The following is a 26,564-nucleotide window of genomic DNA, read 5'->3' on the forward strand; positions in this document are numbered from 1 at the left end:
ATTACTACGTCTGCTCTGGTTCTCCATCTGATCTACCTTGTTTTTGAGGTAGGCATTGTCCTTTTGCAGTTGTATCAATACTTGGCCATGTCGAGTGATGGTGTCTTCAACTGTGCTAATGCGCAACTCTGCCTCAGTCGTTCTCAAAAGGAGATCATTCATGGAGGATTTCAGGTCGTCAATGGAAGAATGGAGTTCAGCCGTTTTCTTATCGATTTTCATAGAAAGACCTTTGTTACCATCCTGAATTTCCCGGAGGAGAGTAGCCAGCATGTCGGCAGGCTCGCAAGAGGCCGAGAGCAACAGTCTGGAACTGTCGTTTGAGTTATGAGGGCTAATGCTAATCTTGCTAGCTGTAGCGTTATCGTTATCTTGGGAATCAACGACGTTTTGGTCGTCCTTCTTGCCTCTCGGTCGCAGGTCCATGGCTCTTTGGGAAGGTAAGTACTTGACAATTTATCAGCCGATGTTAGGATATTGTTTCAACGTTGTTATTTAGGTAATAATAGAATAACTTTGAAGAGCTCGGTTTGACAACGTCGGCTCAGCTCCGCGGCATCACGTGCTCCTGACTATACACTTTTTTCCACTACTGAGACACTTAACCTTCAACAGCTTGGCAAAGTCAACTCCCCAATTATGATCAGAATCTAATGAAGTGTCTGATTACATACTCAGTGCATGGCATGCAAGGACATGTTCCAAATATGAAAATGTGAAGATCAGGGCTTAGGACAGAAATGGATTACTTAATTGTAATTTTGGTGTTTTTATGTGCCGGTCTCCTAGCTGTGCTCTATTGCCAACCGGTATTGCCAACCGGCAATACAGCACAAGGCAAACTGACTCCCATATCATATTACTCACCTGTCCAGGCTGACAGCGGTCATGACGGCTGCACAGGCCACCTGATTGCAGTTGTCCAGTGAGGTGATGATGGTGCAGAGGGTGCTGCCAAACACCCAGTGCCCCCCCCGCGCCCACTGGTGGATCAGGAAGGGCATGACCGTCACATGGACCACATCAGCCACGGCCAGGTTACAGATGTATACATCTGGAACGGTCTTCTTTGTGGTCCTGTAAGATAACACACATCTTTACCCTTTCTGTACTCTGTGTTAAACACATTCGGAACGAACAATAGTGGACTGCATAACTACTGCATATTTATCACATCTAACAACAAAGCAACAATCTGTGCTTGTTCAATTTTGTTTTGAGGGCTGTTCTGCCTCTAAGGGCAGAAAGAATGGTAGGTAGGTTGGTGGTGGTGCGTCACATTTTCATACACAAGCATGCTTGTTCGTAACCCAACCCTTCCCGACGGTACACTTAACCAATCAAATGTCTTAATCTTAGCCCAACCCCTAACCCAAACCTCAACCAATTGGAATTACTTGCCTAAACACAACCAATCACATTTCTTTCCTAAACATAGCTAATTGTATTAGTTTATGTTCAAGGCAGAGCTGCCCTTAAGAAGTTGAAATAAGGAACTCCAATCTGCATAATGCATAAGGTCACATTGTAGGACTATGTTTTGAGATGATTCCTTCACAACCTTTATTTTATAGTTAACAAACCACAGTGGAGCAAGATTTAAAATAAAGTTCATAATTCTGCCATCTGTCCTCTAGTGGCTCCTGAACATCACCTTTCAACTTGTTTTATCATGTGGCCTGAGGTCCTCACTCTACTCTTTGGTTCCCCACATGGGAACATCCCATGATGTACTGCATTTGATTTTACTGACTGGTAAAACCAAAGGCCTTGCTTCAAAGACTCTCTGTATGGAAATGGAAAGGACATCTACAATCAGTGTACACACAGCCTGGTAATGGGATCTTTAGGTTTGCTTTTCAAGTGAATTGTTCCACCTTAAGCAGTGTTTCCCAACTCCAGTCCTTGAGAACCCCAACAGCACATATTTTTGTTGTAGACCTCGACAAACTCACCTGATTCAACACATTGAAGGCTTGGTGATTAGTTGACAATTTGAAATCAGGTGTGCTGGTCCGGGGCTACAACAGAAATGTGTACTGTTATGGGTACTCGAGGACTGGAGTTGGGAAACACTGACCTAAAGGACCTGCTGACACCAACTTTTATTTAACCTTTATTTAACATGGAGAAAATACAGTGAGAACACATCCAATTTGTGCTGCAGTGGTACACGTACAGTACGGTGGAGTGAAATCCCCCGGAGAAGGCCTTTAATGTTTGATTGTTCCATGTTACTACTGTCACTCTCCACTGAGTCCCATATCTCTGACTTTCTGTAGCTGTAAGCCGGGAAGGGCAACTCCAGGCCCCGCGGGCCTGATTGGTGACACACTTTTGCCCCAGCTAACACACCTGACTCCAATAATCAACTAATCATGGTCTTCGGTTTAGAATGCAGTTATACAGAACAAAACTACAAACACAACAGGTAAAGTGTTGGTACAATGCTTCATGAGCTGAAATAAAATATCCTAGAAATTTTCCATACACACAAAAAAGCTTATTTCTCTCAAATTTTGGGCACAAATTTGTTTAATTCCCTTTTAGTGAGCGTTTCTCCTTTTGCAAAGATAATCCATCCACCTGACAGGTGTGGCATATCAATAATCTGATTAAACAGCATGATCATTATACAGGTGAGGACAATAAAAGGCCATTATAAAATGTGCAGTTTTGTCAAACAACACAATGCCAAAGATGTTTTAAGTTTTGAGGGAGAGTGCAATTGGCACGCTGACTGCAGTCCACCAGAAAGTTGATTTCTCTACCATAATGCAACCTGGTCTCAGAGAATTTCATATTATTCTGTACGGATATCCAAGACACTCCATTTAGTATGATATGTTACGTTTCGCATGGTATGTATTCATCTGTGAAAGTCCATCACCCATTTCGTATGATATGTTACGAATTACAATTTTGATTATATGTTACGAATTTGCAAAATGAACAATATTTTAGAATTTGCTAAACGTATATGTTAGAAATTCTGGCTAGTTTGCTAATGTTAGCTAGATGGCTAATTTTAGGTAGGCTAGGGGTTACAGTTAAGTTACGGAGTAAGGTTAAGGTTAGGGGCAGGGTTAACTAAAAGGGTTAAGGTTAGGGGAAGGGTTAGCTAACATGCTAAGTATTTGCAAGATAGGTTAAAAAGTAGTGAAAAGTTGCTAAAATATTAAAGTTTCCCATATTGAGATTTGAACTCACAACCTTTGGGTTGCTAGACATTCGTGTAATAACCCTCTATGTTATGTAACCATACCAAACGTAACATATCATACTAATTTGAGTGTCCTGGATTTAAATGTACTATGTTATGCCGAGTCTGAGACCAGGCTGCATAACATCAGCATCATTTCAGAGAATTTGGCAGTACATCCAACCGGCCTCACAACGCAGATGCCATGTAATCACGCCAGCCCAGGACCTCCACATCTGGCTTTTTCACCTGCGGGATCATCTGAAACCAGCCACCCAGACGGCTGATGAAACTGTGGGTTTGCACAATTAAGAATTTCTGAACAAACTGTCAGAAACCGTCTTAGGGAAGCTAATCTGTGTGCTTGTTGTCCTCACTAGAGTCTTGACCTGACTGCAGTTCGGCATCGTAACAGACTTCAGTGGACAACGCTCACCTTCGATGGCCAATGGCAGACGTGTGCTCTTCACGGATTAATCCTGGTTTCAATTGTACCGGGCAGACGGCATGTATGGTGTCATGTGGGTGAGTGGTTTGCTGATGTCAACGTTGTGACCATGTAACGTCCTGACCAGAGTTCTTATGTGTTTTGCTTGTTTAGTGTTGGTCAGGACGTGAGCTGGGTGGGAATTCTATGTTGTGTGTCTAGTTCGTCTGTTTCTATGTTCAGCCTGATATGGTTCTCAATCATTGACAGCTGTCAATCGTTGTCCCTGATTGAGATTCATATATAGGTGGCTTGTTTTGTGTTGGGGATTGTGGGTGGTTGTTTCCTGTCTCTGTGTTTGTGTTCTGCACCAGATGGGACTGTGACGGTATGTGCTTTTGTTATTTTGTATAGTGTTTTTGTTTTGTCCATTAAATTCATTATGTCAAATTACCACGCTGCACATTGGTCCTCTGATCCTTCTCGCCTCTCCTCGTCTGAGGAGGAGGACGAAGTAGACTGCCGTTACAGACCAGAGTGCCCCATGTTGGGGTTACGGTAAAGGGCAGGCATAAGCGAAGGACAACGAACACAATTGCATTTTATCGATCTCAATTTGAATGCACAGAGATGCCGTGATGAGATCCTGAGGCCTATTGTCGTTCATTCATCCGCCGCCATCACCTAATGTTTCAACATTATAGTGCATGGCCCAATGTTGCAAGGATCTGTACACAATTTCTTGAAGCTGAAAATTTCCCAGTTCTTCCATGGCCTGCATACTCACCAGACATGTCACCCATTGAGGTATCAGCTGACCTCATTCCACCGGATGTGCTACCTGTCCCAGACCTGCTGTTTTCAACTCTCTAGAGACCGCAGGAGCGGTAGAGATACTCTTAATGATCGGCTATGAAAAGCCAACTGACATTTACTCCTGAGGTGCTGACTTGCTACACCCTCGATAACTTCTGTGATTATTATTATTTGACCATGCTGGTCATTTATGAACATTTGAACATCTTGGCCATGTTCTGTTATAATCTCCACCCGGCACAACCAGAAGAGGACTGGCCACCCCTCATAGCCTGGTTCCTCTCTAGGTTTCTTCCTAGGTTTTGGCCTTTCTAGGGAGTTTTTCCTAGCCACCGTGCTTCTACACCTGCATTGCTTGCTGTTCAGGGTTTTAGGCTGGGTTTCTGTACAGCACTTCGAGATATTAGCTGATGTACGAAGGGCTATATAAAATAAATTTGATTTGATTCTCTTGTTTGGTAATTCTAGAAAGGACCGAAGAGAGCGCACTATTCAATCTCCCTAAAACTGACTGAATAGTAGCACTACACTGATCTATTTACTTGTGGGTAATAACATTCAAGCTGGATAATAACCCCAAAAAACATATAAGGCTAGAGAAATGTATTGATAAATATTACGAACGCAGTCAAGGCCAAAAGATGTCGGAGAGGATCCAGGGAAAAAAATTGAGAACCAAACATCAAGAGAAACTACGAGATTCCTCGACAGACCCAGATGATTTATGATTTTCACTTGTAAGTAAAGGATATGAAGGCGAGGCTAGGAATGAGAGACAAAAAAGCTGTGACACTGGAGAAAGAAACAAATAAGCTAAAAGGTACAGGCAATACTATTGAAACGGCTGTTAAAGAACTTAAAAAGGAGAACATGTTTCTGAGAGAAGCCTTACTTGAAATAAAGACTAGATCCATGCAAAAAAAATCTAGTACTTACTGGTATCATAGAACATGAGGGTGAAGATCCTGAAAGTGTAGTGAAAGAACTCCATCTTAAACCGCTACAGAACCTAGGCGACACTGTCAACAAAATCAAACTCGAATGTGTACACAATTTCAGATAGAGGACAGCGATACGAGTGCACAATCGTTGCCAAATTATATATTTATATATTTTTAAAGATAAAATAATGGTCAAAAGCCTGGGCAAAAGACTTGCTGGCACATAATTGGTATGAATGAGAAATGATCATACCCTAGTCATCTACCAGAGTGATATCTCGGATGTATTCTACGGTTATCCTCAATCCATCAGTGGGACCAAACGATCCATATAGGGGCTTGTCCGCTCCCCTCTGTTCTCGTGGTGACGTTTACAACTTGATTTGTTTCCTGATCGGGCGGCCTACAGTGTTGCACCCCACCCACTGGCCTCAACAAGGCTCATCATGGGTCTGGGCTTGTATTTCCCCCTTTGTGTCTCGGGACCCACCCACCAGTGGTTGGTGTCCGAGGCACAAACAAAAAGTTTGTGCCCTTTGTACGAGTTGTCAGAAAGCAGCTTTGTTAGTAGATTGGCCGTAACCTTTAAACCAAATCTCCTGGTGTTTGTGCTTCAAAAAGCTCAGTGGCTGTCTTGGCCTGCCATTCACCACAGCGTCTGTGTGTGGTAACCGTTTCAGTACCTGCGAACTGAGACAAGGAGATCTTTCGGTGACGTCACACAGTGTTTCACCAGTTGGAGTCACAAGATCGGTGGCGGGACTGATACCGTTAGTGTCATTGTACGGGGTTTCTGTCCCCCTCAAAGCGAAAAATGTATCATCGGAAGCAGTGTCCGCTCTGAACGTTGATGCTTTGTTTTGGCCCGCGGTGCTTGCGGAAGTGTCTGAAGGACAAGTAAAGTTCATCTTAGCTGCAGTATTGCATGACTCTGAGGAGTTAAGTTGCTCACTCAGAGTTCTGGCTCGAAATCATGAAAATAATATTCTCAGGTTTGTTGATTGAATGTGACGAGATATCGTAATATCCGAGTCAGATTCTGCACCGAGGTGTCGCGACCTCTTTTTCCCAAGGGGTCCTTTTGACAGACAATCCTTGTAGATGACTGTGTTGTAGCCAGCGTTAAGAGAAGACGGCGTAGTCAGTAGAGATGGCACGGTTACTTGTGACCACCATTTTTCCCCCCTCCAATCCATCAGTGGGACCAAACGATCCATCAAGTCTTCTCCGAGTAGCAGGTGTTCCGTTTCGAGTCTGGTAACATACACAGGGTGAACAAGCTATAGGTTTTGGAAGTGTAGTTTCAGCATGAGTCACATTGTGCGAGGCGAGGTAGTCCGAGTGAAACCTCGAAGTTTAGTTTTGCATCGTTCTGTTTTTGACTGACGGTTAGCTGGGTTCACAGTCCTTTTGAGACCATTTAACAACGATTGAGATACGAGTGATATTGTCGAGCCAGACTCATTTAGCTTATGGGTTAAGCAGTCCTCCAGAACTGTTTCCAGGTAGCGATTTTCAAAGTGTAGTGTTTGTTCAACAACGTGATGTCATTTGTGTTCATGGTGAAAACAGATCGACTTATTGGCGTTTGTGTAGAATTGGCTATTGTGATGTGGTTTACCTTGTGCATCGCGACATTTGTATCTGAGTCTATAGTCAAAGCCTGTGGGCTTGCTTCTTGATCGAGCGGGCCCTGGATAGGGTTTCGAGTGAGAGCAGGGTTAGATTACACCTCTAATTGCAGCCCAAAAAAGTTCAAGTAACAGACCCATCTCAACGTCAACTGTTCTGAGGAGACTGCGTGAATCTGGCCTTCATGGTCAAATTGCTGCAAAGAAACCATACCAAAGGACACCAATAAGAAGTGACCTGCTTGGGCCAAGAAACACGAGCAAAGGACATTTCTGGTGGAAATCTGTTTCCAACCACTGTCTTTGTGCGATGCCGAGTAAGTGAACTACTGATCTACGCATTTGTGGTTCCCACCGTAAAGCATGGAGGAGGTGGTGTGGGGGTGCTTGCTTGTGACAGTCTGTGATTTATTTAGAATTCAAGGCACACTTAACCAGCATGGCTACCACAGCTTTCTGCAGCGATATGCCACCCCATCTGGTTTGATGTGGGACTATCATTTGTTTTTCAACAGGACAATGACCCAAAACACACCTCCAGGCTGTGTAAAGGGCTATTTGACCAAGAAGGAGAGTGATGGAGTGTTACATCAGATGACCTGACCTCCACAATCACCCGACCTCAACCCAATTGAGATGATTTGGGATGTGTTGGACCGCAGAGCGAAGTAAAAGCGGTAAAATCATGGATGTATTGGAACTAGTGGCTTTATGGAGGCTTAAATATCCTGACCTAGTGAGTGAGATATCCATGGCGGAGGCTCAATCAAGCAAGTCGTCTTGACTACTTTCTTATGTCATCTTCGCTGGCACCAAAAGTTTAAAGTACAAGTGGAATTTATATTTAAATGCCTGGAATATTTCAATTTTGGAGAATCTCTTAAACAATGGTTTAAAGTTATGTATAGTAACCCTAGGTGTAAAGTAGTAAATGGCTACTTCTCAAAGTATTAAACTGTTGAGTAAAACAAGGTTGTCCACTATCAGCAAATCTATTCATTATGGCCATCGAAATGTTGGCTATTAAAATCAGATCCAACAATATCAATAAATATAAATGGGGGATTGGAAGTGATTACAAACTACAATCTATCTGCAATATTAAAGCTGATCTACCCCCTAAAATAAAAAAAATACTCCCCAATGGACTTGGGAGAGGCGAAGGTCGAGTCATGCGTCCTCCGAAACATGACCCGCCAAGAAATCTGCAAAATAACGCTATTTTTAAAACAAGCCATAGAAAGTGGGTTACAATTTCAGTTTAATCCACCAGAACTCAAATATACTAATCGATCAAAAAAAAATTGAAAAAAAGTTAAACGGTAAAACCTTTTGTGAATTATATCATAAATAGGACTGGTGGTGTTATGTCACACATGCAGCTAACAAACGTATATGGAAATGTATGCTCTACTCAAAACTAAACTAATTACCGCAAAAATTTAAGAGGTAAGTGGAAGGGAAAGTTAAAAACTTGTCTGTCGGCCCTGCATTGAAGAACTGATAAAGGTTCATATAAGGACCAAAGAAGCTGTGCCATATAGATAGGAAAATAGTTGAAGAGATTTCCATGGCACATGGTTTATTTACTGATATTCAAAACAGTTTTTCAACAAAAAGTGTTGCAACCATTAGACATTAGCTAGATAATCAATGGGTGACGCAACCATCCCAGCTCTGTAGATTTTGCTGCAAAGAGACATAATCAGTAGATAATTTGTTTCGTACTCTCCATATGTGGCTTATTTTTGGTCGCAGGTTCTGAAAATAGCACTGCTGGGTGATATAAAAAGTCGTAGTCAATCGATCAATAGCAATCTTAGCAACAATGTTTCTTTAATTTACAATATGTAGAAACTGAGAATAGAAAGGTTCAAAACTTTTGTAACCGCACAGTTGGAAAAATATATGGCAAATATAAATCAGAGATGGATGGGAGGAGTTGAGGGTAGCTGAAGGACAGGACTAAAAACAAAGGATAACTTGTAAAATATACTGTCTGTAAAATGTATGAATAAGCTGGAAGTAGACGCCTGTCACGCTCGTCGTAACTTTGAAGAGAGGAGGACCCAAGGCGCAGCGTGATAACAATACATCTTCCTTTCTTGTTAAGTATAGTTTTGGCAAGTCGGTTAGGACATCTAATTTGTGCATGACACAAGTAATTTTTCCAACAATTGTTTATAGACAGATTCATTTACTGTATCACATTTCCAGTGGGTCAGAAGTTTACATACACTAAGTTGACTGTGCCTTTAAACAGCTTGGCAAATTCCAGAAAATGATATCATGGCTTTAAAAGCTTCTGATAGGCTAATTGAGATAATTTGAGTCAATTGGAGGTGTGGCTGTATTTCAAGGCCTACCTTCAAACTCAGTGCCTCTTTGCTTGACATCATGGGGAAATCAGCCAAGACTTCAGGAAAAAAATTATAGCACCACAAGTCTGGTTCATCCTTGGGAGCAATTTCCAAACGCCTGAAGGTACCACGTTCATCTGTACACACAATAGTACGCAAGTATAAACACCATAGGACCACGCAGCCATCATACCACTCAGGAAGGAGACGTGTTCTGTGTCCTAGAGATGAACGTACTTTGGTGCAAAAAGTGCAAATCAATCCCAGAACAACAGCAAAGGACCTTGTGAAGATGCTGGTGGAAACCGGTACAAAAGTATCTATATCCACAGTAAAACGAGTCCTATATCGACATAACCTGAAAGGCCGCTCAGCAAGGAAGAAGCCACTGCTCCAAAACCGCCATAAAAAAGCCAGACTACAGTTTGCAACTGCACATGGGGACAAAGATTGTACTTTTTGGAGAAATGTCCTCTGGTCTGATGAAACAAAAATAGAACTGTTTGGCCATAATGACCATCGTTATGTTTGGAGGAAAAAGGGGGATGCTTGCAAGCTGAAGAACACCATCCCAACAGTGAAGCACGGGGGTGGCAGCATCATGTTGTGGGGGTGCTTTGCTGCAGGAGGGACTGGTGCACTTCACAAAATAGATGGCATCATGAGGCAGGAAAATTATGTGGATATATTGAAGCAACATCTCAAGACATCAGTCAGGAAGTTAAACCCCAAGCATACTTACAAAGTTATGGCAAAAGGACAACAAAGTCAAGGTATTGGAGTTGCCATAAGAGGCCTGACCTCAATCCCATAGAAAATTTGTGGGCAGAACTGAAAAAGCGTGTGTGAGCAAGGAGGCCTACAAACCTGACTCAGTTACACCAACTCTGTCAGGAGGAATGGGCCAAAATTCATCCAACTTATTGTGGGAAGCTTGTGGAATGCTACACAAAATGTTTGACCGAAGTTAAACAATTTGATGGCAATGCTACCAAACACTCAATTAGTATATGTAAACTTCTGACCCACTGGGAATGTGATGAAATAAATAAAAGCTGAAATAAATCACACTCTACTATTATTCTGACATTTCACATTCTTAAAATAAAGTGGTGATCCTAACTGACCCAAGACAGGGAATTTGTACTACGATTAATTGTCAGGAATTGTGAAACTGAGTTTAAATGCATGTAAACTTCTGACTTCAACTGTACACGTTTACAAAAAAAACAATATGGGGATTGGAAATGCAGACAATTACATTGATGGACGCCACAATCCATCAGCTATATTAAAGCTGATCTACACCCTATAAAAATATATTAAAATACATCTATGCAAAGGAGATGTCGCTCTGCATCAGGGAAATGGTGGTCCAACCAGATTCTGACTGGTTTTCTGATCCACTTTTATTTTTTTAAAGGTATAAGTGCCCTACAGATGCATATCTATATTTCTTCTCATGTGAAATCCATAGAATAGGGGTTAATGAACTGTAACTCAGTAAAATCATTGACACTTGAATGTTTTATATTTTTAGTTCATACAGTTGTGTGAGCTTTAGGGCAGGGAAGAAAGTTTGACACCAATCAGGACATCGAGGACTGGAGTTGCCCATCCCTGAGCTATTGGGTGGTCGGCCACAGCGGTTGAGAAAATATGCCTTCACAATCCGCACAGTTAATCTTTTTATTTAATCTACACACACATTAGATTGACTGACTGAAACCCCCTCTCCACCCAACCCTTCCCCCTCTCAATTTCTTCCTCACTTTTTCTCCTCTCAATCTTTCGCTCTCACCCCCACTCGATCAGTGAGTTTCACATTGATCAGATTCTCAAAAGGAAAGGCCACATTCCCAGTTAATTGATCGTCTTCAAAAAAACTACAAGTATTTAATGAATTCGCCCACAATGATAGCAATGGATTACGAGTAACAAATTGTTAAAACCAGCCAACTGAAGGAAAATGGCTTTCCACAGTCCAGGGTGCTTAACGTGGATTTACAAAGAGCATACTTTCAGTAAAAACTAAATGTCACATTAAACTGCATCTCATACAACAGTTATGTTAACTCCCTCATGTTAAACAGAGCATAGGCCTATTTTGTATAATGAGTGATGAGTGATTGAGTGTGTACAATGCACAATAACAGATCAGCGAGTGCATTGACTTAAATAATGAAAAGGCAACTGGTACATTGGTAATAAAGTGTTTGGCATCCAAATCAAACTATTATTTTTTATTTAACTAGGCAAGTCCGTTAAGAACAAATTCTTATTTACAATGACGGCCTAGGAACAGTGGGTTAACTGCCTTGTGCAGGGCCAGAACGACAGATTTTTACCTCGTCAGCTCGGGGGATTCGATTTAACAACCTTTCGGTTACTGGCCCAACACTCTAACCACTAGGCTACCTGCCGCCCCTCATCTAGCATGAGGTAATTTTAACAATGGGACATTTTTATTGAATTAAATATTTACCTTCGAACAGACACTACACATTTTAATGTTTCTAGAAAGGAAATTCATTAGTCATCTAAACCGTGTATAACATCTTGTAAATCCACCTGCTTAACTTTTGCAGAAAAAGTGTTAGCTTTGTTGTGATATCAATGTAGACGGCGTTGTCTGAACATATCCCACTGGGCACACACTGGTTGAAATTAATGTAATTTGTTAACGTATTTTGACGTGGAATCAACGAGGAAAATACGTTGGATTTGAAAAACGTCATCAACCAGTACTGTTCATCTCATTTCAACCAGTGTTGTAAACATTGAAATTAGGGTAAAGCTTCAATTGAAATACATTGATGTAACAACCTGTTCCGGTTAAGTCAAGCTAATTCCAACAATCTTCAGAACTATTTCATTTAGTTAAAGGTTTTCACGTAGAATCGTAAATAATATTTTGTTTGCTATATATATTTATTTTATATTTGACTAGACATTTTATTTGACCTTGGTTAAATGTTGATAGTAAAATGGTACGTTTGAATCAACGTCATTGTTTCAACGTCATGCTATCAATCTAAATGAGGTAAATTGAAACAAAATGTCAAGTCACAATCCCAACGATTCCTGCCTGAACAGTGACTCCTACTGTTAGGAGGGGTAATGCAGTTCAGTGAGAATGAGTCTGTCATCCAGATGCTTACCTCCATGTCCCGTGCTTAGCTGTGTTCGTTTCAGCTGAGCGATCATGTCAAAACATTTTAGATATTGATGAGCTTCCATACTCATTTGCGTAGACCAGGGTTCCCCAAACTCAGCCCTGCCAAATTCATTATATGAATAATACACTTTTACTTTTGGATATTGTATTTTTATATAAAGGATGGTTGGTTGATACAAAACAAAAAATGTAGTCTACAAAATTATTAATATGGTGGATTCACGTCATCAAACAAAGTTGAAGAATAGGGCTAAATCAAACTATTTTAGGTGCATTTCAAGTTTGATTTGTTTTCGTGTGTTTCTTTGACTTTGCTTTATGGTTTTGATGGAGATGTGAATCCATCATATCAATGATTCATTTGTAGACCCATTGAACTGTGAACGCAACCAATTAACATTTAAGGGAGATGTTCTCACTGAAGTTTATTACCCCTCATAACAGGAGCCACTGTTCAGGCGGGAATCGTTGGACTATGGCTTCACATTATATTTCAATAGGCCTCTTTATTCTAGGTTGATGGTATGTTAAAACAATTACATTGATTTAAACATACCATTTTACTATCAACATTCAAACAAGGTCGCATAACATGTGTAATCAAATATAACATTTTACATAATTTTCAACCATTCAATATAAGATGAAACCTATGTTTCTATGGAATTTTCGATGCAATTTCAACATATACATAGTTCTGACGATCATCTTGAAATTAGATTGATGTATGAACCCGTTAGTCAGGTTGTCAATTTAAGTTATAGTTTTAACTTAATTGCTATGTTTACGTCAGTTGAAATTTAGATGGTTAACTTTTTTCAAATCCACTAATTCTGCGTCACAATATGTTGACACATTATGTTTAAACAACTTTGATTCAACTGTGTGCCCTGTGGAATGCGGTGATACATACCTTAGGATAGTCACCAATACCAGAATGTTTCCTACTAGCCCCGTTGAACAGAGGATTCCAATGAGAGAAGGCAAAATAGTCGTCTCTGTTAGATGGACAAAGTTATAATAAATCAGATCATGGTCATTGCACTCATTGTCACAAGATTCATTGAGAAGAATTTGCGAGGTCCGATTCCAGAATACACGTCCGTCCATGGTGGAAAAGCAAAAACGCGTCCAAGAGCTGGTGATGAATTACTGAAACTGAACTAAATATGCTGTTCCATAGTCAGGTGGTGGTGAAGAATTTCCAATCATCACTGCTCAACGGTGGGAACTAACGTTCTCCTGAAGACTTGCAATGAAACTCCAAGAGCTCATTACGCACGCAGTTTGAACAGACGCGGTATACATGCTCATTTGCGTTGGTCATGCTCGGGATGCTGTTTATCAAACGGAACACATTAACCAGATTTTATACGTTCCCAGAGCAGAACAGGATGTTTTCTCTTGAGATAAGATTGAGATTATTTGTCCAAACATACTATTAAAACGTTATTATTAGACATATCTTGTAAGGTTTTCAAAACATAATACTGACTGTTCCTTGTTATACACAGTCCCCTGTGAAGAAAAATACAACTATTTCCAAATGTAATGTTAAACGTTTAAGTGTTAATAAAATGTATCTGGTGAAATTACTGTTTTCCTCTTTACACATAGTCAGAATGTTGTGCATTTGCACAGTCTAAAACGCTACCAAAGGTCAATACATTGTGTGGGCCTATGTCTGATTTACTGTAGTGAATCTCCTTGAGTTCCCTAGTCAAACGTAGGCATGGAGTTGTACAGTGCCTTGAAGTATTCACTCCTAGACTTTTTCCACATGTGTTACAGGCTGAATTTGAAATGTATTACATTTAGATTTTTTTTTTGTCACTGGCCTACACACAATACCCCATTAATTTTAAAGTGACTTGTTTTTAGACATTTTTACAAATTAATGAAAAGCTGAAATGTCATGAGACAAACATTCAAACCCTTTTGTTATAGCAAGTCCAACTAGATTCTGGAGTTAACATTTGCTTAAGTCCCATAAGTTCACGTGCAATAAGTGTTTAACATTTTTTTTTAAATAACTACCTCATCTCTGTACCCCACATACAGATAATTGTAAGGTCGAGCAGTGAATTTCAAACACAAAGACCAGGCAGGTTTTCCAATGCCTCGCAAAGAAGGGCACCTATTGGTAGATGTTTGTTTTTTTAAAGCAGACACTAAATATCCCTTAGAGCATGGAGCAAAGGTTAAATAAAAAAAAAAAAAATACATACAACTGAAGATGCAGCATAAGAGTAGAATCACAATGTCCAGGTGTTCTCATTTCTTTTAAATACCTGTTACTCCCTAATAACACTGCCTTGCGCAGTCACCTGTTCGAATTGCCAGTAATCTGTATTACAAGGACCACTTCTCAGTGTTACCAGATATTCTGGCAAAGAATCCTCATTACGCATCTAAAAGACCTGGTGAGAAAACCTCTACCAGGTAGGTACACAGACAGATCCAAATATGACCTAGGAATGGGAAAATTTGTGCTTGTACATTAAGCACAACTTGGGTCCATTCCTGATTTCAGCAAAGTTGAGAAAAGAAGTGGGGAAGCGATTAGACATCGGCGGAGATCTAACATGAAGAGAGCACATATTGCCACTCCTCTTATCACCCCACTGAGCAAAAATATGTGTTTGGGGGAATCAGAGTCCAGACAGGCAGGGATTCCTATCTTCACTCGAGGCAGCGGGCTGACTGCTGGAGCACTTTGCATAAAGATAAGGGGATGAAGAAGATAAATAATTGCTTTATCGTCTGAAGGATTGGAAAGAGAGCATCACTTAACTGAGTGGTTAAAAGACGAAAAACAAAACAACAGTGGTATCATAAATGAGCCAGACATGTCAAAAGTCCCCACGTAGCAACATTGCATTGTCGTGATAGCTACAGTATGGTCGGAGGATCTCATTTCTTTTGCAAGCCTTTTTCATAAAGGAGCCATATATTAAGCTCTCACGTCACATATTACAAGACGTGATAGAGCTATGTAGCTATGGTCAGGCATTCTAAGGTCTGTTGCAGCCTATAAAACATGGCCCTGCCCAGTCACCTGTTTGAGCAAGTGATCTGTATTACGGGGTTGACCACTTCTCATACCCAGACAAAAGCTAAAGGTCACTGCTTAGCGGCGTCAGTCCATGGGTAGCTCTCACTGTGCTGAAGTCAGTGTCAGTATTTGTATTTCCTTTTTATTGGTTACTCTGTCTTCAAAAGAGAACATTACAATCAATATTTTTTACTTTACTTCCTGAACTTCTCAAGTAAATAACCAGACGGACAAATAATGTCTTGGTCAATTCTCTCAAGGTGTTTGTGAGTCATTAGGTGGAATACGATCAGTCTTACCAGGGGCTGAAAGACCTACTGTAGACTCAAAACAAACAACACAGTTCTTCTCAAGAGAGTGTATAGACTAAGGATTTTAAGAATCTATCAAACAATATGATGACAGACACCAGAGTATGCGAGTGGAGCGAGGAGCGGAGCCTGCCCAATTTGACTGGAGAGTGGAGAGAGATTCCCAAAGGCTGGAGTGTCCAATTTCGCGCCAATAGCTTCTCCAGTAGCACTCACTTCACAAACTCAGGGCATACCCGACCCAGCATGCATTTGGAGTCTACTTGTGGGCTGCTTTAGGCCCTTGCTTTAGCTACTGTCATGGAATTCGCTAAATATTTTCAGAAAGAAACTGAAAAAACAAGGTGACTTACAAAGATGAGGACCAAGAGCAAGAGAGGGAGTGCGGTGATGTAATGTCCACAAATAAAGAATCATTGTGGAATCTGAAAAGACACAAATCCTGAAAGCATGATGGTGTACTTACTACGTGCACATGCTAAAAGAAAGGAATGAGGTGGTTAGCTAATTAAGTCATTGCAGCAAAGTATTTATAAACAAAAAATCTGATCTCTTAAAAGTTTCCTTCATTTTTGTTCTATTATCTATACATAATTGATTTTGGCCCAATAGGCCTGACATATTTAATCTTTCAAGCAGCTTACCGTTTGGTTGAGTTATTTTTTAATTTATTATAAATTACCCCTTTTTTGTGGTATCCAATTGGTAGTTACAGTCTTGTCCCATCTCTGCAACTCCCGTACGAACTCGGGAGAGGCGAAGGTCAAGAGCCGTGCGTCTTCCCGAAACACGACCCCGCCTAGCCGCACTGCTTCTTTGACACAATGCTCACTTAACCCGGAAGCCAGCCACATCAATGTGTCGGAGGAAACACCATACACACTGGCAACCGAGTCAGCGCGCATGCGCCCGGCCCGCCACAGGAGTCGCTAGAGCACGATGGGACATTGACATCCCGGCCGGCCAAACCCTCTCCTAAACTGGACGACGCTGGGCCAAATGTGCGCCGTCTCATGTGTCTCCTGGTCGCGGCGGCTACAACACAGCCTGGGACCGAACCAGGATCTGTAATGACACAGCTAGCACTGCGATGCAGTGCCTTAGACCGCTGCGCCACTCGGGAGGCATGTTTGGGTTATTTTGCCTAAACTTTTAGGCCTACCTAAAATTAAAAAAACTCTGCATCCCTGCCCAGCCTGGCAAGAGCGGCCAAAAGGGTGTTCAACATCCCCAGTGGCTCTGCAAGCACAGAGAGGATATTCTCCACTGCTGGCCTGCTCTCCAGGCACCATGACATGAGCCTGAAGCAACAGACTCTGGCAAAACGGGTGTTTCTAAAAATGAATTCAAAGGCAATGAGGCATTGTTCATTTAATTTGTATTTAATTCTAAGTAAGTCACAGCTAATATGCACAATTATACACTATGATGATTTAATACAACAAAATGTTGTGCAAATGCTGAGCGCTTAATATCCCTGACTCCCTGCAAGCCTAGCGTGTCGCATTCACTAATGCTTCACAATATATTTCTTTATAGGCTCTAGCCTTGAAATAATTGAAATAATATAGCCTAGATAATTCATTTCCATTCCTTTTTAGGCTCCCTTTCTGTCTCCTGACCTATTTAGAGTGTTAATATGCAGTTTAATATGACATGTAGCCTATTTGAAATGATCTGAGCGCTTCTTACATTCACCTTTTCATGTTTATTATAATACTTTTCATCCAAAGCATATGGTTTGGTTTCAATACTTCAAAACCAAATAGTAGATCCAGGTAGTCACACAAATTGACGGGCGTTGGTTAAATTGTGATTTTAATGAATGGAGTGAATTTGGAGAGTTTTTTTCTGTGAGCAAGGAGCGGATTTCGCACCGGAGCTTGAGCACCACTCCAGGAGCAAGGAGCGGGATTTCTGACCCCTCAACTCCACTCCCATACTCTGACAGACACTAATACAGTGAGTATGGTCGTGGCTCATACCTTGTGGTTTGCACACCTTATATAGAATCCTAATGGTAAGCTGCTGAGCCTTTTATATACCAAGAGAGTTCCCGACCATAATTATCATGCCTGTCTACATCCATTCTGACATTCAACGAACTGTATGGGGACATAAACAAACGAGAAGCCGCTCCCCCAGAGGCAGTGGTTCTGGTGGCTGGAGACTAATGCGGAGAGGCATAAAACCGTCCGACCTCACTTTTACCAATACTAGGGGCGTTAAAACTCTAGACCACTTTTATTCTACCAACAGAAACACATACAAGGCCCTCCCTTTGGCAAATCTGACCATGACTCCATTCTCGTGCTTTCTGTTGACAAACAAAGGCTCAAACAGGAAGTACCAGTGATGCGCTCAATACGGAAGTGGTCGGATGAAGCAGATGTGAGGCTACAAGACTGTTTTGCTATGTTCCAAGATACATCCGATACCATTGGGGAGTTTACCACAACAGTCACGGGCTTCATCAATAAGTGCATAGATGGCTTCGTCCCCACAGTGGCTATACGAACATATCCAAACCAAAAACCATAGATAACAGGCAATATCCCACCTAGACTAAAGGCTATAGATACCACTTACAAGGAACAGGACACGGACATGGATGCATACAAGAAAGCCTGCTTCGACCACCATTGAGACATCAAACACGCAAAAGGACAATACACTCAGAAAAAAAGGGTTCCAAAGGGGTCCTTTGCAGAGGGATAAGCTTCTACCAAGAACTGTTTTGATCAGAAGAACCCTTTTGGAAGACAAGGGTTCTTTGTAAGGCAAAGGGTTATATAACATCCTTAGAACCGTTTTTGGAAGAAAGGGTTCTTTGATGATTCTTTGGAAGGCAAGAAGGATTCTTTGGAAGGCAAAAAGGCTTCTACAAAGATTCATATATAATATTTTCCAGCGTGCTCTACTGCAGGGATATTTTCAGAATTGTTTGTTTTACTGTTATATCAGTTGTTTTTGCATTGATTGGTTGATACATTTTATGAGACACAAAGATAAAGGCTAATAAGGCTGGTGGAACTGTTCATAGCGGGTTCTCGGAGGAACACTCTAAAGATAAAAGGGTTTTTGGAAGAACCCTTCATAGAGGGTCCTAGGTAGAACCATTTACAGGGGGTTCTTTGAAGAACCCTCTGCAAAGGGTTCTACCCAGAACCAAAAAGGATGCTCGATGCTTGTCGTATGCGGCAGGGCATGCAGACGATAACAGATTACAAAAGGGAAAGCCAGCCGTGAGATGACCAATTAATGCAGAACTCTTATGTGAAAGCCCTTGTTTTTCCAGATGCCTGTGTGATTTCACTCTCCATGGCCGATGTGAGCAAAATGTTGAAAACAGGTTAACAATCACAGACGGAATACCAAGGCATGTTCTCAAAGCATGCGCAGACCAGCTGGCAAGTGACTTAATTGACATTTTCTATCTCTCCTTGTCCCAGTTTGTAATCCCAACATGTTTCAAGTTGACCACCATTGTCCCTGTTCCTAAGAGCTCCAAGGTAACCTGCCTAAATGACTATCGCCCTGTAGCACTCACATCTGTAATTATGAAGTGCTTTGAGAGGCTGGCCATGACACACATTAACACCATCAACCCAGACCCACTCCAATTCAAATGCCGCCCCAACAGATCCACAGATGACACAATCTCAATTGCACTTCACACTGCCCTCTCCCACCTGTACAACAGGGGAAATCTCTTTCTAAAAATACTGTTCATAGACTACAGCTCAGCGTTCAACACCATAGTCCCCTCCAAGCTCATCACCAAGATAGAGAGCCTGAGATTGAGATTGAACACCTCCCTCTGCAACTGGATCCTGGACATCCTGATGGGCCGGCCCCAGGTGGGGAGGGTAGGCAACAACACCTCCGCCACGCTGACCCTCAACACGGGGGTCCGTCAGGGGTGTGCACTTAGTCCCCTCCTGTACTCGCTGTTCATCCACGACTGCCTGGCAACGCACGACTGCCTACGACAACAGTGGTAGGCCTGATCACCGACGGCAATGAGACAGCCTACAGGGAGGAGGTCAGAAGCTTGGCAGTGTGGTGTCAGGACAACAACCTCTCCCTCAACGTCAGTAAAACTAAGGACCTGATCGTGGCCTATAGCAGAAAGAGGGGAGAGACCCCATCCACAGGACTGTAGTGAAGAGGGTCGAGAGCTAAAAGTTCCTTGGCGTACACATCACTAAGGACTTAACATGGTCCACACACACACCTGCACTGTCGTGAAGAGGGCACGGCAACACCTCATCCCTCTCAGGAGGCAGAAAATATTTGCCATGGGCCCTCGGATCCTCAAAATGTTGCATAGCTGCCCCATTGAAAGCATCTTGACTGACTGCATCACCTCTATATCAGGCGGTGTCAGAGAAAGGCCAGAAAAATGTATTGTTCAGACCGTTTTACATCAGCTCTCGTATCAACAGGCTCCGAGACAGCTTCAACCCCCAAGCCATAAGACTGCTAAATAGCCATAACACTGCTAAATAATCAATGAATGGTTACTTGAACTATCTGCACTGACCCTGTGCACACTCACTAGACTATAAATACAATACACACACTCCATTGACACCCCCACACATTCACATACACTACACACAGACACAACAAACACACTTTTACACATCATTTTCTGCTGAAACTGTTATTTATTTTATTCTTCTTATTATATATTATGATGCCTAGTCACTTTACCCTGCCTCCATGTACATACACTAAAATGTTTTGTATTTATTCAACTAGGCAAGTCAGTTAAGAACAAATTCTTATTTACAATGGATGGCCTACTGGGGAACAGTGGGTTAACTGCTATTTACCTTGTCAGCTCAGGCTAACCTTTCGGTTACTGGCCCAACGATAACCACTAGGCTATCTGCCGCCCCTACATGACCAAAAGTATGTGGACACCTGCTCTTCGAACATCTCATTCCAAAATGATGGGCATCAATATAGAGTTGGTCTCCTCTTTGCTGCTATAATAGCTTCCACTCTTCTGGGAAGGCTTTCCACTAGGACTTTGGGCGATTAGGCCTGGTTACGCAGTCAGTGTTCCAATTCATCCCAAAGGTGTTCGATGGGGTTGAGGTCAAGGCCATGTGCAGGCCAGTCAAGTTCTTCCACACAGATCGACAAACTATTTCTGTATGGAACTCGCTTTGTGCACAGGGGTATTGTCATGTGAACAGGAAAGGACCTTCCCAAACTGTTGCCACAAAGTTGGAAGCACAAAATCATCTAGAATGTAATTGTATGCTGTAGAGTTAAGATTTCCCTTCACTGGAACTAAGGGGCCTAGTCCGAACCATGGAAAACAGACCCAGACCATTATTACTCCTCCACCAAACTTTACAGTTTGCCCTATACATTGGGGCAGGTAGCGTTCTCCGGGCATATGCCAAACCCAGATTCGTCCATCAGACTTCCAGATGGTGAAGAGTGATTCATCACTCCAGAGAACGTGTTTTCACTGCTTCAGAGTCCAATGGCGGTGAGCTTTACGCCACTCCAGCCGACATTTGGCATTGCGCATGGTGACCTTGTTGGCTGCTCAGTCTTGGAAACCCATTTCATGAAGCTCCCGACGAACAGTTATTGTGCTGACATTGCTTCCAGAGGCAATTTGGAACTAGGTAGTGAGTGTTGCAACCAACGATTTTTATGCACTGAGCTTGTGTGGCCTACCACTTTGTGGCTGAGTCGTTGTTGCTCCTAGACGTTACCATTTCACAATAACAGCACTTAGTTGACCGGGGCAGCTCTAGCAGGGCAGAAATTTGACGAACTGACTTGTTGGAAAGGTGGCATCATATGATAGTCCGATGTTGAAAGTCACTGAGCTCTTTAGTAAGGCCATTCTACTGCCAATGTTTGTCTATGGAGATTGCATGGCTGTGTGCTCAATTTTATACACCTGTCAGAAATAGCTGAATCCATCAATTTGAAGGGGTGTTTACGTACACTACATATACAAAAGTATCTCCCTCAAATACCTCGTACTTCTGATCTGGTACTGCTACTCCCTGTACATAGCACCATTCTTGTGTATTTTATTTTATTCGTAGTGTTACTATTTTATTTGTATTATTTTTAAACTCCGTATCATTGGGAAGGACTGGTAAGTACGCATTTCACGGTTTTACTCGAATTTACTCTTGAGCCAACATCTGCAGAGTTTACAGTGAATGTGGTGCCCACGAACATTGTGAATATTGCCTTTTTAATAGGCACATTGTTGACAGGGCAACACGCTTCTCTATAACCCCGGCCTTTGTGTATGGATGACCGACTCTTACCAGTATATCCATGGGAAAAGAGTTAGTCATGCTACTTTGGGACGGCTGAGTGGAGACATCTAACATGTGACATCAAAAACCCACTCTCCTCTCACCCTGTGCATCACCGCCAACAGTCTTTCTCCTAGTTATACGTTTTATACACACATTATCTGTTAGCTTTGAATATTGTATTTTCCCTCTTAGTATGTCAGAGTCATGGGAGTAAACAATGGCGATGCCCAAACCCTCCCCGAGAAACCTCTCAAAGTACTGCACACACACACAAACACAATGACAGCCGATATGAAGTAAACAATCATTTAAACCATTTTATTTGATCATCGTGTCTATTTTGGCTCGTAGTTATCGCATTCATAAAGATCTTTTTCTCTTTAACATCAAAACCACAATCGCCATTGTCTTGATGATATTGCACTTCTGTCGTCTCCTTCACTCCCTTCCTGGACCCTGGTCTCCTGTCACTTCTCCTTCGTGCCCCGTGTCCCTCGCCCTCAGTCCCTCGTCACAGTTTGCATGACTGGATGGTCATGGCGTCCTTGGGCCAGTGGTAAGAGTCAACAGCAAACTCGTCATAGTCGGTGCTGTAGATGAGGGAGCGCACAAAAGCCTCCTTATCCTCAGGCTCCGGGTACAGCGTCGCCATCTTGTGCTCATAGGCAAACTCCACGATCTGTAAGACACACAAACGCGATAGTTCATAGGTGGACACTGTATAGACTGAGTAGTACACAAAACATTAAGAAAACCTGCTCTTTCCATGACATAGACTGACCAGGTGAATCCAGGTGAAAGCTATGATACCTTGTTAAATCCACTTCAATCAAATCAGTGTATTTTTAAATGTTTTATTTCACCTTTATTTAACTATGTAGGCTAGTTGAGAACAAGTTCTCATTTGCAACTGCGACCTGGCCAAGATAAAGCAAAGCAGTTTGACACATACAACAACACAGAGTTACACATGGAATAAACAAACATACAATCAATAATACAGTAGAAAACCCTATATACAGCAAGTGCAAATGAGGTAGAATAAGAAAGGTAAGGCAATAAATAGGCCATGGTAGCAAAGTAATTACAATATAGCAATTAAACACTGGAATGGTAGGATGTGCAGAAGATGAATGTGCAAGTTGAGATACTGGGGTGCAAAGGAGCAAGATAAATAAATAAATACAGTATGGGGATGAGGTAGATTGGATGGGCTATTTACAGATGAGCTATGTACAGGTGCAGTGATCTGTGAGCTGCTCTGACAGCTGGTGCTTAAAGCTAGTGAGGGAGGTAAGAGTCTCCAGCTTCAGAGATTGTTGCAGTTCGTTCCAGTCATTTGCAGCAGAGAACTGGAATGAGAGGCGGCCAAAGGAAGAATTGGCTTTGGGGGTGACCAGTGAGATATACCTGCTGGAGCGCATGCTACGGGTGGGTGCTGCTATGGTGACCAGTGAGCTGAGATAAGGCGGGGCTTTACCTAGCAGAGACTTGTAGATGACCTGGAGCCAGTGGGTTTGGCGACGAATATGAAGCGAGGGCCAGCCAACGAGAGCATACAGGTCGCAGTGGTGGGTAGTATATGGGGCTTTGGTGACAAAACGGATGGCACTGTGATAGACTGCATCCAATTTGTTGAGTAGAGTGTTGGAGGCTATTTTGTAAATGACATCGCCGAAGTCGAGGATCGGTAGGATGGTCAGTTTTATGAGGGTATGTTTGGCAGCATGAGTGAATGATGCTTTGTTGCGAAATAGGAAGCCGATTGTAGATTTAATTTTGGATTGGAGATGTTTAATGTGAGTCTGGAAGGAGAGTTTACAGTCTAACCTAGGTATTTGTAGTTGTCCACATATTCTAAGTCAGAACCATCCAGAGTGGTGATGCTGGACGGGCGGGCAGGTGGGGGCAGCGATCGGTTGAGGAGCATGCATTTAGTTTTACTTGCGTTTAAGAGCAGTTGGAGGCCACGGAAGGAGAGTTGTATGGCATTGAAGCTTATCTGGAGGTTAGTTAACACAGTGTCCAATGAAGGGCCAGAGGTATACAGAATGGTGTCGTCTGCGTAGAGGTGGATCAAAGAATCACCAGCAGCGAGAGCGACATCATTGATGTATACAGAGAAGAGAGTCGGCCCGAGAATTGAACTCTGTGGCACCCCCATAGGAGACCACTAGAGGTCCGGACAACAGGCCCTCCAATTTGACATACTGAACTCTATCGGAGAAGTTGTTGGTGAACCAAGCGAGGCAATAATTTGAGAAACCGAGGCTGTTGAGTCTGCCAATAACAATTTTGTGATTGACAGAGTCGAAAGCCTTAGCCAGGTCGATGAATACGGCTGCACAATAATGTCTCTTATCGATGGCGGTTATGATATCGTTTAGGACCTTGAGCGTGGCTGAGGTGCACCCATGATCAGCTCCGAAACCAGATTGCATAGCGGAGAAGGTACGGTGAGATTCGAAATGGTCGGTAATCTGTTTGTTAACTTGGCTTTGAAAGACCTTAGAAAGGCAGGGTAAAATAGATATAGGTCTGTAGCAGTTTGGGTCAAGAGTGTCTAGAGTGTAGATGAAGGGGATGAGACAGGTTAAAGAAAGATTTTTAAGACAACTGAGACATGGATTGTGTATGTATGCCATTCAGAGGGTGAATGGGCATGACAACTCAATATTAGGAAGGTGTTCCTAATGTTTAGTATACTCAGTGCAAGTGTGAAGACCTATTGAGGGTATGGAAGCATGAAGAACTAAGGACATGTTTGTGTGTGTGTGTGTGTGCGTGCAGATGTGTGTGTCTGTGTGTGCTCTCACTTTTACGGCCAGCTTGAGAGAGACATCTCTGATGGTGTTCAGGGGAGGGTACAGTCTTCCCTCCGACAGATCCTTCTCTGTCACCAGGTCAGCAATGGTCTGTCAGAGAGCAACCAAATGGATGAGTTATACACACACACACAGTCAAACAGATATTCGGCATACCTTAACACATACACACATTTTACTGTAAAGAGTACTGAGACATTGGAATGCATTTTAAATAAAGTTACATTTGATTAGATGTTCTATATGATATTCTGGCTAGGTGGGCATGAGGGTATAATGGGTGGCAATCAGTGTCGATAATGTGGCTAAGACTTGACATTCATCCCACCCTCTCCCTCCTACTGTTGCGCAACCGTCCTCCATCCTCAGTCTACCTCATTGGCAGGCTAAGTGTGGCTCTCATATGCCTGAGGCCCATGATGACAGTATCAAATAACATATGGAATTGTCATTCAGCACTGCACCCCCACTTATGCATCACTGTGAAGTTTTAATCGTCTCCCATGTCTGCAGAGCCAGGCAGCAGAGAGCAAAGCGAGCTGATTGGCATTCGCACGAGAACAGCCTATGAGAGGTTATCAGTTTGGCCATTTTTTCTGACGGTTTATTAACTGGGCTCACGGGGATATTATTATATTTGCCATGCCACTGAGCTGGGGACAGACATGAGGACATGTTTAAGGGATTTCCTTCATGATCTGTAACAGACTGGGTTTCACTGTAGGGTTTTTGCAGACTTTAGTGTAGTAGACTAAAGTCTGCAAAAACACTACAGTGAATACTGTAGTATTTACAGTAGTATACTGTAGTATTTAGTTAACTTTAGTATAAATACTGTCGTAAAGTAACTAAAGTATATACTATAGTAATTAATGTAGTGTTTTTGTGGACATTACTGTAGTATTTACTATAGTGTTCTAATTGTATTTTCCTTGACATCAGTGGAGTCTTTCTCCTTCAGGTACATAACCTGTAAGGAGGTAGGTCTGGGGTCTGAACGGATAGTCCTGAGATTCTGCTCTTTTCTATATAACTGAGGTGTATACTGTACCTGGCATGTAGGTTTCTCACTCCTGGGTGGCACAAATTGCGATATGGGTGAGGGGAAGGGGCAAGGTATATGCACATTCGATACTGTAAAATGTACTATAGTTAACAAGTGTAGTGTTTTTGCGGGCTGTGTTTTTGCAGACATTTCTGTAGCATTTACGACAGTGTTTCTTTGCAGATAATACTGTAGTGTTCACTATAGGATTCTACAGTTTACTATAGAATTCTATAGTGAGTACTGTAGTGTTCTATAGTAAACTGTAGTAGTTTTCATGTAGGGTCTCCAGAAAGGAGTGAAGATGAAGAGGGAAGAAGAAAGAGGGTAGAGATATGGGGGAAGAATTAGATTGAGTGAAAAGAAAATTGAGAGAGATACGGAGGCAGAAAGAGAAATATTGAATTGGAGAAAAGACATGAAGAGAGAAGGAGAAGAAGAGATATACAAAAGGAGAGAGAT

General features: G+C 42.1%; 2 protein-coding genes across 2 annotated transcripts in view; both read right to left on the minus strand.

Moving 5' to 3' along the window:
* LOC120031575 (melanin-concentrating hormone receptor 2-like) overlaps window positions 1-13,665 on the minus strand; it is a 34,673-nt gene extending 21,008 nt beyond the window's left edge. Inside the window, exons 1-2 of the mRNA XM_038977384.1 lie at window positions 13,469-13,665; window positions 868-1,077 (exon numbers count right to left, since the gene is read on the minus strand). Coding sequence (XP_038833312.1) covers window positions 868-1,077; window positions 13,469-13,665 — 407 coding nt within the window. The remainder of the gene's footprint in view (window positions 1-867; window positions 1,078-13,468) is intronic.
* An 8,859-nt stretch (window positions 13,666-22,524) lies between these two features.
* Window positions 22,525-26,564, minus strand: part of me1 (malic enzyme 1, NADP(+)-dependent, cytosolic) — a 122,551-nt gene continuing 118,511 nt past the window's right edge. The window contains exons 13-14 of the mRNA XM_038976316.1: window positions 25,049-25,147; window positions 22,525-22,911 (exon numbers count right to left, since the gene is read on the minus strand). Of these exons, the coding sequence (XP_038832244.1) occupies window positions 22,744-22,911; window positions 25,049-25,147 (267 nt within the window). The 3' untranslated portion in view covers window positions 22,525-22,743. The remainder of the gene's footprint in view (window positions 22,912-25,048; window positions 25,148-26,564) is intronic.

The sequence above is a fragment of the Salvelinus namaycush genome, chromosome 37, assembly GCF_016432855.1.
Source record: "Salvelinus namaycush isolate Seneca chromosome 37, SaNama_1.0, whole genome shotgun sequence".
NCBI lineage: Eukaryota > Metazoa > Chordata > Actinopteri > Salmoniformes > Salmonidae > Salvelinus > Salvelinus namaycush.